The sequence below is a fragment of the Emydura macquarii genome, unplaced genomic scaffold (assembly GCF_026122565.2).
Source record: "Emydura macquarii macquarii isolate MOO-44397 ecotype Brisbane River unplaced genomic scaffold, CSIRO-AGI_Emac_v2 contig_2676, whole genome shotgun sequence".
In the NCBI taxonomy this organism is placed as follows: domain Eukaryota; kingdom Metazoa; phylum Chordata; order Testudines; family Chelidae; genus Emydura; species Emydura macquarii.
Genome location: NW_027132813.1, coordinates 21,752,612 through 21,768,175, shown reverse-complemented (window position 1 = coordinate 21,768,175; position 15,564 = coordinate 21,752,612). Strand labels below are relative to the sequence as shown.

At 39.6% G+C, this 15,564-nt stretch overlaps 1 protein-coding gene across 5 annotated transcripts in view; it reads right to left on the bottom strand.

Annotated features, from left to right (window-relative positions):
- Positions 1–15,564, bottom strand: part of EML4 (EMAP like 4) — a 229,080-nt gene that overhangs the window by 182,933 nt on the left and 30,583 nt on the right. For 4 of the 5 annotated variants that reach the window (XM_067565038.1, XM_067565039.1, XM_067565042.1 and 1 more), the window contains exon 1: positions 556–880. The exons of the other annotated variant lie outside the window; for it this stretch is intronic. In XM_067565038.1, the coding sequence (XP_067421139.1) occupies positions 556–664 (109 nt within the window). In that variant the 5' untranslated portion in view covers positions 665–880. Of the gene's footprint in view, positions 1–555; positions 881–15,564 lie in introns of those variants that run through there. 5 annotated transcript variants of the gene reach the window in all.

The following is a 15,564-nucleotide window of genomic DNA, read 5'->3' as shown; positions in this document are numbered from 1 at the left end:
AGAGACAACATATGTTGTAATGCATAATCAGTAGTTCAGAGAAGGATGGAGTTGTTGCTGAACTCCAAGTCTTGGGAGTCAAGAAACCTGGGTTCACTTCCTGGGTCTGACACAGACGTGCTGTGCAACCTTAGGCAAGTCACTTAACTCCCTGTATCATAGATTCCTTTTTTCTATAATGGGAATAACATCCACCTACCTCACAGGGGTATTTGTGTGGATTAACTAATAAATGCTTGTAACCTGTGAAGATGCAACAGAAATACTAATAGAGTAATACACAATTAGAATAAATACAGTAATGAGCAATGGGACATGGGTAACCATTTCTTTTTTCAAATCATGTACAAGATGTGAATTAGTTAATAAATCTTTTAGGAAAGGAACCAAAATCTATTCTTCATATGTATCAAAAGATACAAACAAGACACTATCTGACACTAATATCTTACTACTCATTTTGCAAGTTTTCTTCACATTGAATTAGCACTGTATCATCTTACTCAAATATACTGTTTACTCTTCTTTTCTTTAAGAAGTAAAAATATGACATACCATCATGGTCAGATATCTGGGAGAGGCGGGGGGGCGGGAGAGATTTTGTGCAGCAAGCTAGAACAAGCTCAAACTTTGACATTCTGTGCTTTTGGTGGGTAAGCAGCATTTCCCCTTAACGATTTTCCACAATGAAGGGGAGAGGAGGAGTAGGTCATTCACCTATCCAATGACATAGTGCATATATGATTAAACGGTCTATTCTGAAGTATCTTTTTAAAACACTCATTTTTTGTTTTAAGTAAATACACCCCCCTCCCCACACACAAGCACAGGAAAGAAACAGTAACAACAGTGGATGCATTTCTGTCTCATAAGAATGGAATTTTACATTTCTTGAACCAAACTGCTAATTTCAGATTAATATATATATATAAACCAATGACCCGCAATAAAGTTATTCATTTGAAGCAACCATCACATAACAAGCTTCACTACAAAGTAACAAAACATATTAATGACTAACAAGTTACCATGTATATTCACAAATACAAATTGTTCAGTTTTAGGTTTTTAGTTAATAATTCTATTAACACAATCATTAAAAGTAAAAGTAATACAGTAAAGATAGTCACCCAAAGAGGCCATGACTAGATTTACAGAAGAGGAAAAAACCCACAGCCCTCACAAAAGGTCAATGGAAATTGTGGGTATGCATTGGGTTTGAAAAATCAAGACACTAATTCATTAATCATCACTTGGAATAGTTTAAAAAAAAAAAAAAACCCCCCAAAAAAAACCCTGACATTTGCACAATCAAGCCAACAATTACTGACTGTAAAAAAACCAGTGCACAAGGATTAAAGCTCACAAGACTCAAAATCAGCCCAGTTGTAATTCCAGATGAAGTCAGAGGGATTACACTAGGGATGCATTTGGCCATTTATGTAATTCCTTGTGACTTGTTCATTCTGCATATTTCAATGCTATTAAAAATTAACAGAATATTAGATGTCTGCACTTCAAGATCAACCTGCATTTAAACATATACAGTGTGAATTCAGCAAGAGAAAATAAATGTTCTTCAGCCGTATCTCAGCTGTGCATTTAGAATAAAAGGGTTATATACACTTTCTATTCCTTAAAGGGGTATCAGAATTAATACTGCATTACAGAATTTCATACTGCAGTATAATCTAGCTCAGTGTTTCTCAATTGGTGTTCCGCGGAACCCTGGCTGTTAGGGTTCCACGAGCAGCTGTTCTCCGCCGCCGAGAGCAGCTGTTCTCCGCCGCCGAGAGCAGCTGTTCTCCGCCGCCGCCGAAAAAGGGAAGATGTCCCGGATTTTTCGGCGGAGGGTATCGAGTGTAAGTGTCATTTAATTGCTTATTTTGAAATTTTATTTGGCCCCATATGTAAAAATACTGTTAAGAGTTTGGGGGGTTCCGCAATTATTTATCGAGTTCAAAAGGGTTCCGTGGCCAAATTTAATTGACAAACACTGGGCTAGCTCAATGGTTCCCCACTTGTGGCTTCGGGGCCAAAAGTGGCCCGCGGAGGCTTTCAAAGTGGCCTGTGGCTCCACTCCTGCTGGCTACAGAAGGGAGCTGCTGCCTAAGGACCCAGGTGGAGCTGTTGCCATGGGGCTACAAGACCAGTGCAGATTCTGTGCTGCAGCCAAGGGGATGGGAGATTAGGGCACAGCAAAGTGCTCTGCCTGGGTCCAGGGGCACTGAGGTCCCTGCTGGAGCCAGAGGAAGGGGAGCACTGATCTTCCATTCCCCTGGCTGCAGAAGGGAGCCACTGCCTAGGGACCCAGGTGGAGTGCACGGGGCTACAGGACACATGCGGTTTCCCTGCCCCAGCCAGGGGGACAGGAGATCAGCGACAATGCAGCCTCCTCAGTGAACTCCTTGTGTCTGGCTGCAGTGGGGGGGAGTGGGCTGCTAGCAGAGACTGGTGGCCCTTCAGGGTTGTAAAAGTGATATCTGTGGCCTTCGAGCCAAAAAGGTTGGGAACCACTGATCTAACTGTTGCTCCCTTCCTAGCTTCATTTCTCAGCTCTTGCCTCCTTTCCCATAACTTTGCAGTACGGTTGGCAACAGTGTGAGCAATACAGAAAGTCCTACTTCCCAGCAGGCCAAGTTTCTCTCTGTGCCAATTTGCTTATGCTCATTTTTACTGTATTAAAACAAGATCTCTTTATATCATATCTACACCTCTTCTGTATCCGTTTCCTGTCCACTTCCCCAAAGAAATACAAGGAGGAAGTCAAGAAAGGTACAGGAACACCTAAAAAATTCTTCGGGAGGCCTTGTCTGATTATATGTTTGCAAGGGCCCAGCCTGAAATAATCCAAAAAAAAAAAATCAATTAAAATTAAAACGACTTATTTTTCCACTTGCAGTAATATTTTCTGCCATATCTAAACTTATCTTTACAGCAGAGGGAAGTTCCACACAAACTTCATTTTCCCTCTGTGTATAGAATACAGTTAGCACTCCAATGTTTTTGCAGATTTCTATAGTAAGTAGTCGTGGGGCAAAATACTGTTTCCTCCTAGTAATTTCCACCTGGAGACTGAACTTGTCTATTTGGTACCCCTCTGACTGCACATTAGTATTAGTCAGAGGAGCTTGCCTTTCTTCCACTTCTTGCATTTATATATTGACCTGAAATGCAGCTGTTGTATTCCCAAATTACAAAGAAAGAGAAAAAAGTAAATTAACTGGTATGTCAGCAAGTTTCTTAGCAAAGGGAAGTACAGCGTTCAGGATTAGAAAAGAAACTGTACATGCAGAATGCTGCGTGTCTGTCAACTTTCCAACACTGCAGAATATATTATTTTATTTTAATGTACTGGTGAATAGGTTGCTCCTACAGTACATAAACACTTACTCCTTCTTAAGACTTTTTTTTTTTTTAAAGCAATGCCAGGAGGACAATACTCAAATGTTCTGCCAGTAAGCAAGCAGGAACTCTGTATGCTTATTAGGCAGGATAATTACAATTGCAATTACAAAATGCATTAACTTTTTATGGCTTTCAAGATGGTTAAACTACCAAGTGTCCTAAGAGACTCACCCTCTGGCTTTTAATTTATGTGGTGAAAACTGGATTTTTTTTTTTTTTTTAAAGATGTACATTCAACCAAGAACGATCACACTAATTATAGCTACAACAGCTACGAACAACTGAGGATGTGTCTACACTAGAAGGGAAAAAAAATGTGCTGTAAACTCTCAGATTCCAAGGCCAAAAAGGGACCATTGTGAACTTCTGATATGATCTCTTGTAAAACACAGGCCACAGAACTTTCCTAAATTAGTTCCTGTTGGACCTACCACATCCAATCTTGATTTAAATGTTTCCAGTGAGTGAGAATCCACCACAACTCTTGATAAATGCTTCCCATGGTTAATGATTCTCAGTGTTAAAAATTTGTCCCTTATTTCTCAATTATTCCCCATTTATCAGTACCCTTTGAGACCTCTCAGTTAGACAATGTATTCATTTAATGGGTGCCATGATGAATTTGTATCATTCTAGTATCTTAATCAAAACGTTGTTTGTGAAGTCAAATGCCTTACAGAAGTCCAGATATATTATATAAACACTATTATCTTTATCAATCAAACTGGCAAACTTGTTTTAAAACACCAAGTTAGTTTGGCAGGATCTGTTTTCCATAAACCCATATTGCTTGACATTAATTATATTGGCTTCCTTTAACTCTTTATTTAATCAAGTACCATATTAGCCATTGCATCATTTTGCTTGGGATCGAGGTCAGGCTGGCAGGCCTATAATTAAGGATAAGATTATGTCACAGAGGTCACGGATTCCAGGACTTCCAGAGACCTCCATGATATTTACTGCTTCAGCCCTGGGGCAGGGGAGCTGGAGCTCCCAAGGGTGATGAGGGGACCCACAGCTCCCTGCTGCTGCTGGCAGTGGGAGGATCTGCAGCTCCCAACTGGTGTGGGGCCTGTAGATCTGAGCTGCCCCTTGCAGTGTGGGCTCCCTGATGCTGTAGGCAGTCCTTGGAGCTCCCAGCCACCTTGGGCAGAGGGGGACCCGGAGCTTCCAGCCCCCACAGGTGGCCCTGCAGCTCCCAGCCCCTGCAGCAGGGATTCGAAGTTCCCAGCCCCCATGAGCAGCAAGGTGACCTGCAGCTCCAAGCCCTCACGGGGTGGGAGGTCCGGAGCTTCCTGCCTCCCCTGGCAGCAGAGAGACCCCCAGAGTTCCTAGCCGCCACAGGCAGCTGACGGATGAACACGGAGCTCTGAGCCACCATGGGGTGCCCTCTTTCTGAGCCACATGGGCAGCGGGATCCCTGAGCTGTCAGCTGCTGCCATCCCCCAGCAGGATGGGGGCTCTCTGTTAATTTTAATAAAAGTCAGGGCTTCCTGAATTTTTTTTTTTTTTATTGCCCATGACCTGTCTCTGACTTTTACTGAAAATAACCGTGACAAAATCTTAATCTTACCTGTAATTAACTGGGTTGTCCTCTTTACCCATTTTAAAAACCCTCAAGTCAACTAACAGCAGACATATAGTTAGAAAGTTCATTACAATTTACACTACTATGGGATGCTTCCAAATTGTGTACAACTTTTTATTTTATGTTCCAGCACATCGCAAGACACTGTATTTGAATTTATATTATTCTGATAGCCATCTTTCCCTTTACCCTGATTTTTTACGTGATTTTATCAGTTGATATACTGAGAACAACTGCTATAGCTAGAATCCAGTGCCTTATTCTTCCTAAAAGCCTAAAACCCATTGCACTAACAGAAAGCTTGGAATAATAAATAAATAAATAAAAACATCTCTTACTTCAGAGGTTAGCTAGAGGGAGATCAGCTGCTAAAATCAATAAAGTGCTAGGGGGAAAAAAAAAATTGCTATCAAAATTGTGTGAATTTAAGGCTAAATATCTTCTGAGATACCAGGGCTAGGATCACTTTAACAAACCACAATATATGTCTCCAGAAAGTTCGAGGGGAAAATATTTTCAAGAACTGAAGTTGCATCAAACCCCAAAAAGGAATAATGGTTATTTCTGGAGTTCAACATACCATAAAAAAAATATTAAAGGTATTATATATACACTGAAGAAGATAAGCTAGATAACATACAATATGAAAAATTAAGCTATACATAAAAATATCAAGCTCTAAAAAACAGACAATAAAAACTACACCGCATAAAAAAAAAAAAGTCCAAACAACGACCATTAATGAAATGTTAAAATTAAAAAAATAAATAAATATCAAGCACTCAAATGTCAGACTATGCCATCTTAAAACTGACTCTGTGCTAATGCTTTAAAACATGGTGTGTCTATCAGACTGACAATTAATATATTATACTGGAATTTCTTATATATTAAATGGTTATATACGCAGTAAATTACAAGTTTTAGGCTCAATCCTCCAATTGATACCTGTGACGGGTTGGGCTTACCCCACACTGAAAGAGTTAAGCCTACTCTATGGGCAGCAGAAGTCTCGCCCCCCAGACTCTGCTGGGCATGCACCAACTGCTGCCCCAGCATAAAAAGTAGCAGCCCAGCTCATTCAATGCTGACCACTGAGTGGGGAGGAGGTGTGCAGGAGCCACTGAGCCAGAAGCCAGTTCAGTCCCTGACAGTGGGAGCCAGAAGCCTGGGAGACCTCGCAGGAGACCAGCCGCCCTGTGTCAGCTGCCCAGAGACAGACGTCCAAGGAACCGCCTTTGCCAGTGGGCCCCATGACCCAGGGAAGATGCGGAGGGCGGCTGCACAGACAGGAGAACCTAGATGAGCCAGAGGCCTGAGGGATGGCCCCATTGACAATCGGTAGGAAGTAGCCCAGGGGGTGGAGGGAGGCACCAGTCAGTGTGTTTCTGGAGGATACCCACTGACTTGCTGTCGGACTATCCCGACACTAAACAGGGAGGGTCTGAGCCCCCCTACCCCAGGTGCCACTCCCCAAAGGAGGCGCCCCACTACCCCAAAGGGCCGCCAGGGCACGCTGCCCTGACCCGAGGGCGACTATTGATTCCAGCCGCTAGGCCACACTGCCCTGTCGCTAGAGGCAGCTGATAGGGCTCGGATCTGCAGGCCTCAGGGTGAAGAAAACACAGTCTGATAGATTGCACCTGTGGGGGTGCCCCATTCCCCTCATTACCCGCCTCGAACTTCTCCGCCGGGGGGGGGGGGGGGGACGGGGAGGGCTTACCCTGCAACAGTAACACAAAGGCCAACTGCTGTGCCCATGTGGAGTCCCACTGACTCCACCTGGGCATTATCAACTGCCTAGGGTTTCGATCCAGGCAGTGTAAGTACCCTCTTGTTCCTCTGCTGATCTCCACTGAAATCACGACCATGACTTCAACAGGGTTCTGCCAGAATGCATGAGTCTGCTTGCACCAATCCAATTACAGGATTGGAGCCATTTGTAATAAATTATGGCACAGTACACACACTACATACTAGGCTTAATTTTTAAGTCTCAATGAGAGCTACAAAACAAGATAAAGATTTTTAAAAAACTGCAGATCAATAACTGCACATATGTATGCATCATAACCATGGTCAAGATGAGTGTAAAATTTTCTACTGCACATGAAATATATTATGTGACCACTGATGGGATATGAGGCATTTAAAGCATGTATAATTATCTTATTTTCATCATCAACTCCTGTCAAATGAATATCTGAAACTGATATGTCACCTGTGTAAGAAGGCATGTCCAATATACAATAACACATATACACTTCTGGCTCTCTCCCATAAGAAGTGGTTAGACTGTATGATCTTCACAGCAGGAACAATTTCATCTTACTGTGTCTGAAAATAACCTAGCACATCTTGGGTATACCATAATACAATAAATGGTTCCTACCCCTGTGGCACAATAGGCAAAATTCCCATTGTACTCTCTTTCCAGCAGCTTCTCCTTTCAAAACTTTTTATTAAAAATTCCCAACAGGCACTCTCTTGCTACAGTAGCAATTAAACCTGTACTTTCTGTTGTTTTTCCAACACAGTTCATTGCCCAACTCCAGATGCTACTACCAAGATGTGCTCCAGGCAACAAGAAAAATGGAGGATCACTTTCCACTCATTGCAGTTCCTGCCAACACACATCTCCAAAATCTTTCCAAAGCTGTTATGTTTTAACCATTTCTTCAATTAACTTGCATGATACGTTAGCCTCAAAGCAAATTGCTCTTACCTGTTCTAGCATGGAATGATGTCCAAGAGGCCTGATTAGTCAATTTTTCAAACTGCTCTTCAAGACACACCAAGAGGTACCCACTGAAAACTAAAGGAAACTCATTTCTTAACCATGCATAACCCTGCCCACATCAACCCATACCCCTTGTGCATTAGGCTGTGAAGAATAACAACTTTTCTTGCTTCCACTGGATTACAGTATTTAAAAATAGGTTATGCAGTTCTACAGTACATTTTCTACTTGACATTTCAAACACCTTCTCCAATACTGCATAAAGCTGCATAAATTCATATGAATTTTAAAACATGCATTCAAAGTATTTTGAATATTACTTCGTTATAAAAAGAAAAGCATAATTGCTGATGTAAAGAGATTGAGTTACTTTTCCATTCTGATTTACAGCCAAATTTTATACCAATGCTTAGGATAACAGATGCATTGGTGAGATTTTGGATGGCGTATACTTTCTCTTGGTTCAAGGCCACTGACTTCAGTCCCTGTTCCACTGTGAAAGCCTGCTATGAATTTTATAGTATTACCACCCAAGTTTCTATTGCAAGTGTTGTTTTGACTATCAACTTTGGTGCAATAAGTTAGTTTCTGCCATATTTATCTTTGCACTCCTTGGTGAAAATGGATATTTGTTCACCAACTTGCTTTGTAGAACAAGTTTTCCATAAAACTATTTTGTTTCATTTTCTAAATATTTAATTGCATACAAAGTCAGCACATTTATTGATCCTATCTTTTAACACACTAAGCTAATTGGCTCAGTTAGGCAGCATGCAAATATACCTTTACTATGTGTTAGCTTTTCCAACTACAAAGCAAACACAAATGAGAAATTTAATGGAATAATTGAGCTAGTGATGTTAATAAGCAATTAATATAGACTAAAGCACAATGGTAAGCAATACCTGGAACTCAACATTTTAAAAAGGTAAATATTGAAATACTGGATATGGGTATGGGCACTTACAGCTGTAGATGTAATACATATATCCAAAACAATATTGAATGGGAAAAAAACTCTAAACCTATCATCCATTTTATGTTAAATAATAAAAGAGGGTTCTATCATAATATGATATGGATATTTAGCTTAATCTCCTTGATCTGTGGGCTCAAATCCTGCTTAGTGTCACAAATGAAATGGGTGTGGATTTCTCTATCTAGTCCCCATGTCCGCACAACCAAGATACAATTTAGCACACGAGATGGTGTGACTGCAGCTCAAGAGAGACTCAGCACTGGAACAGAGGTGTTGCAAGTCAGGACTGAAGTGCACCTGCAGAGTTGTATGGGGAAGTTTACAAAGCGTCTTTTCACACTAGCTGGCTCAAACCAGGGTTATTAGTTGTTCACCTTCATAAAAAATAATACACTCAAAATTAAAAAGAAAAAATGATTAGCCCCAGAATAGGCTTTGTTTTTTTGGGTCCATCCGTTTCCCCCAGAACAGATGTTTGGGGCTTTTTGTTTGTTTGTTGTGTTTTTTCATTGGTTGTTTTTTTTTGGTTGAGTTATTGTTTTGTTCAGGACTGAATTTAAACTTTAGAGTTAAAATTCACGAAGTGTTCCCTTAACTCTTTTAAGTTAACTTTTTTGAATCTTAAAATCCAAGTACTAAGGATTCCTGTTACACTAAGTCCTGTTATACTGAATACTAAAGATGCTGTTCCTGAAGTAAACAGTATAAGCATCAATGGGAATTTTCCTTAAATATGGGCTTCAGAATCAGACCAACTATCATTCCAGCATTCTTTAGTCAGTTACTCAACCAGTCTGGCAATCAATCCTTCTATTGCTCTGGGTTACTCTTTCTTCTTTCATGACTAACTTCTTCATGTTGGGATGAATGGGAGGATTGCTTTTATTGGACTAAAGATCTCACAAATATCCAGCACTGCAGGAGTTGGGGAGGATATGTGTCTCCCCTCCTTCACCCTTTCTTTGGCAGTGCAAAGTTCACGGACTAGATTTTTTTCAGATGGGCCCTTCCACCACCCACTGTCACTGTCTCACTGTGCAGGAAACCATCCTCTTTCAATATGCATCAACTATATTTCTCCTTTCACAGCTCAGCAGATGAACCAAACTTCTCCAAGCCAGACACATTCAGATCTTGCAATTATCCAAGTTAAACTCAAATTTATTTTCAGACAAAGTGCAGTTAAAAATTTTTTGGTAAAAAAAAAAAATCCTTACACAGCATCATAATTTGTCTCTAATCCACTATCAAATATGGGATTACCAATGAGTATTGTGAGTTACTTACAATTTGTTTAGAACATCTGTTAATCAAAAAAAGCAGAGTTCAGAACTGTTGGGGAAATCCCCAAAGTGGTATCTGGTGTGCAGAGTCAAAAAAAAAAAAAAAAAATTAAGGGGATTAGTGCAAAACTACATCTTAAACAAAATGGATCACAGAGTTAACATAACTCTGCTACAGAATAATAAACCCATTAGTGTCAATGATTTCTGTTCCTAGCCACTGAGGCTAGGACTGAAAGATGCATCATTACAACGTGTTAGCTAGCACATGCTAACTTTCTAAAATTCTAGTGTAGACAAAGAAGCGGCTACATTGACACATGCTAAACTGGTTCCATTAAAGACGAGGCTTTCCCAAAGGCACATCTGCACTAGACTTTTAGAAAATGTTAGCTAGCATATTTAAATTCTACGTACCTAACCAGGGACTGAGGCCTTGGAAAATGGAATCTGAGTTCACAGAACTTCAGCTTCCTGTTGTTGGTGTTAGAACTAAAGGTCTCTTGACCATGCTCAGTAGTCTTAGTGCTGAATTACAAAAAAAACATACTCTCTCCCCATTAACACATGAAATATGAGTTTTGTTGCTTAAAGAGCAGACTTTTGCATTGGAAACACCTTGAGGGAAAATGTACACACAAACAAGGCATTGTGTTCCTGTTTGGTAAGGACAAAATCCAAATGTCCCTACTCAGTCAGGATTCCCATTGCACTTAATGGGAGCTATCCATTAGTAAGAACTGAACACCACCACCACCTTTTGAGCCAAAAGATATTTGTGCTAAAATAGGAATGTTCTCTCTCATCCCATCTGCCCTACTACTTCCAATAGATCCTGTACTGAAGTCATAATCCTATGTTTGTTACATCAATGTAATCAGACAAATACGATGTTTAGTATATAACATATTATTTTCTGTTTTGTCTCAGGCATTATGAATTGACTGCAGCATCATGGGGCTTGTCTACACTTACCTCCGAGATTCAGCGGCAGTTGACCAGAGTTACGCAAGCTACGCAAAAAGATGCGTAACCCCCGTCAACTTCTCTGCTTCTCTTCTGTGTGCCGTCTTCACTGCACTGCGCTGACGGGAAACGTGTTCCCATCAATGCAGCGCTACGCCACTTGAGAAGGTGGTCTTAATACGTCGATTTCTGGATCGACTGAGCGGGTCTTCACTGACTTCACTTAGTTCTTCCTATCTCATCTGATCATCTTACATGGCTATGTCTTCACTGATGGCAGCAGAACTAAGCCTTTGTTTAGATACTTGTTCAGATACAAGTATCTGACAGTCAGCAAATGTAATAAACAAACAGTCTATGAAAAACAAAGTACAGGGAAAATGGATTTCTATAATACAGTAGATACAACTAAGTTTTCTCCAATATAAGTTACCTTTCACAGGCTCACTGCAATGTTTAGAAATTTAGAGCATTAGGCATGTTGGGTCAGATACTTAGCTAATGTAAATCAACATTGCTCCATTGATTGCAACTTTTAAATCAAAGTTATCAAAGCAGACAACGCTGGTGGGTTGATGGTCTTCAATACTGAAAGTACACTAAGGGGTGCTTTTAAAAAAAATAAAGTGCATGTTTGTTGGGGGAAAGGAAGAGCATTATGAACTATAAATATCCATTTAACACACAGACAAGTAATGCTGAAATTAGCTTCTATGCATACATTTGTTCCTCAACAGCAAGCAAAATATCAGATTATTTAGCTCCAAAATCAATGGTAGTATCATGAGCCACCAAACACAAGCATATCATAGGTCCTGTGGTCTGCCAAATACTTATTTTTCATAGCAAGAGGCATTTATATTCGGGAACAAACCAAACCATTCTGCTTCTATCAGAGGCCGGTGAACAAACTGGATATAGCAGACTCAAAGCATGAACTAACACTAATAAGTCAAGAACAATACACATAAAACAGAATTAAATTACCCTGACTAGTGCAGATGGCAAAGACATACCGGTAGGCAATCAAATCAACTTCTGAAATGCAAGACATTGAAACATGAAGGGAGAGGGGGAACATTATCAAAACTAAACATTCTGACTGTCCTGAAGTGAATTTTTTTCAGAATTTTCGTTCTGCAGGAAATTTTGAAATGCCAAAATTTCCCACAGAACAGAAATGCCGTTTTTTGAAAGGCTCTACATTTCACACAGTCCACCCCAAGACAGCGCAAAACCCTACACCACTAAGGAGAGCACGAGGCTGTTGAGAACCTTAATCTCCACTTGAGATCTCAATCAGAGGGCCTTGGACGGAGATGTCCTCTCCCAGGACATGTTGCCTAGGCCTGTGGTCACCTGAAGCTTAAGGGAGAGGCAAGTGGGCAAGGACACAAATGACATCAGGAGCTAAGGTATTAAAATGAGAGCACACATAGGTTTTTCAAGAACAGGGGTGGGGGGTTGGGACATGTTGCAGAGGGGGAATGCTCTTAGGAAGAGTGCCAATTTTGACATTTGGAAAACATACCCATTCTAACAGAAGTCTTTCAACTTAAGGTCATGCAGCAGCTGCTCACATTAGTGTGTTTTGTGTATGAATATAACATATAGGGGAGAAATTATATGTATAAAGGATGGAAATAGTAGACAGTTTTTCACTGCTGTAGAAAATGCTCTAGTTTCCTGGCCCAGTTGTTATGGCTTATGCAATATGTGGTGAAGAGAGCATGGTTTATCAAAATAAGCAGATAAGTATTACAAAATACTGACAAAAATAGTGTGGGAAAGAGGTTAAATGTTAAACCCACCTGTAACTCCCCCAAAGTTGCACATACTTGTAATATACATTTGTGACATGAAGAATTCCTCAATGCCAGCTCATAAAGAATATCCTGATTCTAGTTCAGCAAAGAATATCATGGAAGGTCTTAAATGAAACCCAGAGTTACACTGATCATTAATATCATTCTGAAATGTACGTACAGCTACTATGTAAAAATTATGTATGTGTGCTTAAAATGTGTTCCTAAAGTCTGTATTAAGGCAGAGTTAACAAACAGGTTTCTGCCAAACAAAAGATGTTCATCTATCTCTGTCAGTGTGCATGTTAATTAAGTATTGTTAGGTAACACAATGGGTAGTCATTTACATACAGAGTTAGCAGGTGGATGTGAAATCATCAGGAAGCAGAACACTGGAAAATAAATTACAGGGGGTTCTTCTGACTTTGGGTACAAACAAAGAACTTTGGGGATATAAGTAGAAGGCAAAGAAGACACCCCTTTATCCTGCACCCAGGAAGTGATCAGGCAGTGTGAGTACATTCATAAAAACAGCTTGATTGAAATGCAGCAAAGGACATTTGGGTGAGATAAAATTATTTAGACTGTTAAGTTTAGTTTTCAGGAATCATGTTATGATTTTGTTTCATAAGTAACCCTTCCATTTACAGTGTCCTGGCTCTCTTTAATCTTAAATCTTCATCTATGGTAATAAACTTACTACTTTAATTATAATTATATCTCAGTGTTGTGGTATTACACAAGGAACTGATCCTGAGTTGAATCAAACAAGCTGGTGTGTACACTACACTGTCCCCTTGAGGGCAGTAAACCTAGTATTTCTGAGAGTGTTCAATGAATAAAGGTTGGAAATTACAGGGGAAGTTTCAAAAGGGCTCAAGAACTGGCATTCACCAATTGTAGAGCCTAGCTCAGAAGGGAGTGTTTAGGTGGCTAACAGGTCATGGTATCAGGGAGCTGACACCAGTTAGTCACAAACAGTCTCTGTCTCGCTGGAGGCAAGAAGATAACAAGGTGACTCTTAGTCCTGGGCAGTCAGAAAACCATCACAACACTAGAAAATTCTGTGCAAACCAAAGTCATTTTCATTGTTAACATAATGTGTATTCGTGCACAATGTAATTAAGTCGGAAAGCTAGGACAGATATCGAAAGTTTACATCTTCTGCTCATCACGCAGAAAAACAGTAATACCCCAGCATTTTCTTACAAACTGGTAGGATTAGAGAAGTATAGCATGTGCATGGACATGTATTTAAAATTGGAGAGGCCGTAGCCAGTCAAGAAACTTGTCACTTCTCCTGGCTTTGATAGTTTTAAGTGCCTCCATGTTTGCTGATCAAGTGCAATTTATGGCAGTGTATCAATATCTGTTTGTTATTCTAGAACTGAAACAGGACACGCCTCTATTAAATGACTTTAGATACCTGATTAAAAACATAAGATCCAGTGTACTGAAATGATGTAGTCACATCAAATTCCAATGGCATTATTTATTAACAGAATTTACTTGTCCAAAAAAAAAAAAAAAAATCACACAGTATAGCCGTTTACATAAGAATATTTGTTGCCTTTGTGTCGCATGAAAACTCTAGAGAACAGAAATATTTAATTGTACTGTTGTCCTTTGGTGTGCTCCTTTCTTATTCACTTATGTTATTAAGGCTCACCCCCATTTGGGTAATCAGATTGCCATATACCAGACTGCCATGCTTTATTAAAGGTGGTAGAAGCAATGCACACTATTTCCGAATCTAGTTAGAAAAAAAGCATTTCAGAGTACTCCCTGCGCAATTTATTAACATCAAGTGTGTAGGGTGAAGAATAAATCAGGTACTATGATTTGTTACATTATTATTTTCGGGCTTCATCCTGCAAACCCTTAAGCATGTGAGTAATTTGTAGCCAGTATGTCTACCCACATGAGTAACTTTATTCAGTGCATAGAGTGCTGGCAGGATCAGAACATTAACCTTTTCAGAAAATTTTCAGAAGTTTCTAAATAAAGTTAAAATATTTTCATTTTGAGGGCATAGAGAGACTACTGGGAATCAAAGGGTTTTTTTTCCTTAGTGTTTGAACCAAATTTTGAATTAAAAAGCTGAACTTTTCTGTCATAGAAGTTAATTAGCTCACAATGCTTTAACATTTAACATATTTATGGGAAACTAAATCAACTTAGAACAATTCCAGCTTTTCAAGTATGCAAGTACCTTATCTCACAACACATTGTTCAGTCACTGTAATTGCCTGTGGCAGCTCAAAATATAAAGAAGGGAATCTACTTATTATATTCACACAGCATAAAGAAGCAAGTTAATAAAGGAAGATCTTTTATGTAACAGAAGAAATATTTCATGGTTAAGCCAGCAAATTTTTGTTCTGGAAGACTGGATAGCAGTCCCCATGGGTCATCTCAATTTTTAATAATATTTGGTATTTCTTCAATTAATCTTTATTTTGTATATAAGTAAAAAAATATTGCTCCCTTCCCCCTCCATATTGTTGGAATTTATTCAAGTGCACAGATACCATTTTAAAAACAGTCTCCAATATCTCAGTCTCTCCCTAAGCTCCATCTTCAATCCCCATTGGGTAAAAATACTATAGTAATTCCATGTTAAATGTTTTACCCTAAAATAGCAGTGCTATCATTTCTATTATTTAAGTCTACAACATTTTCCATATGAAATATATTGTTTGTCACAGCATGCTTGGAAGTACATTTTATGTTATAAGTTCAACAGTACCTTCCATTATAAACCCCCTTTTTTAGTTCCTCAGAACTCTGGT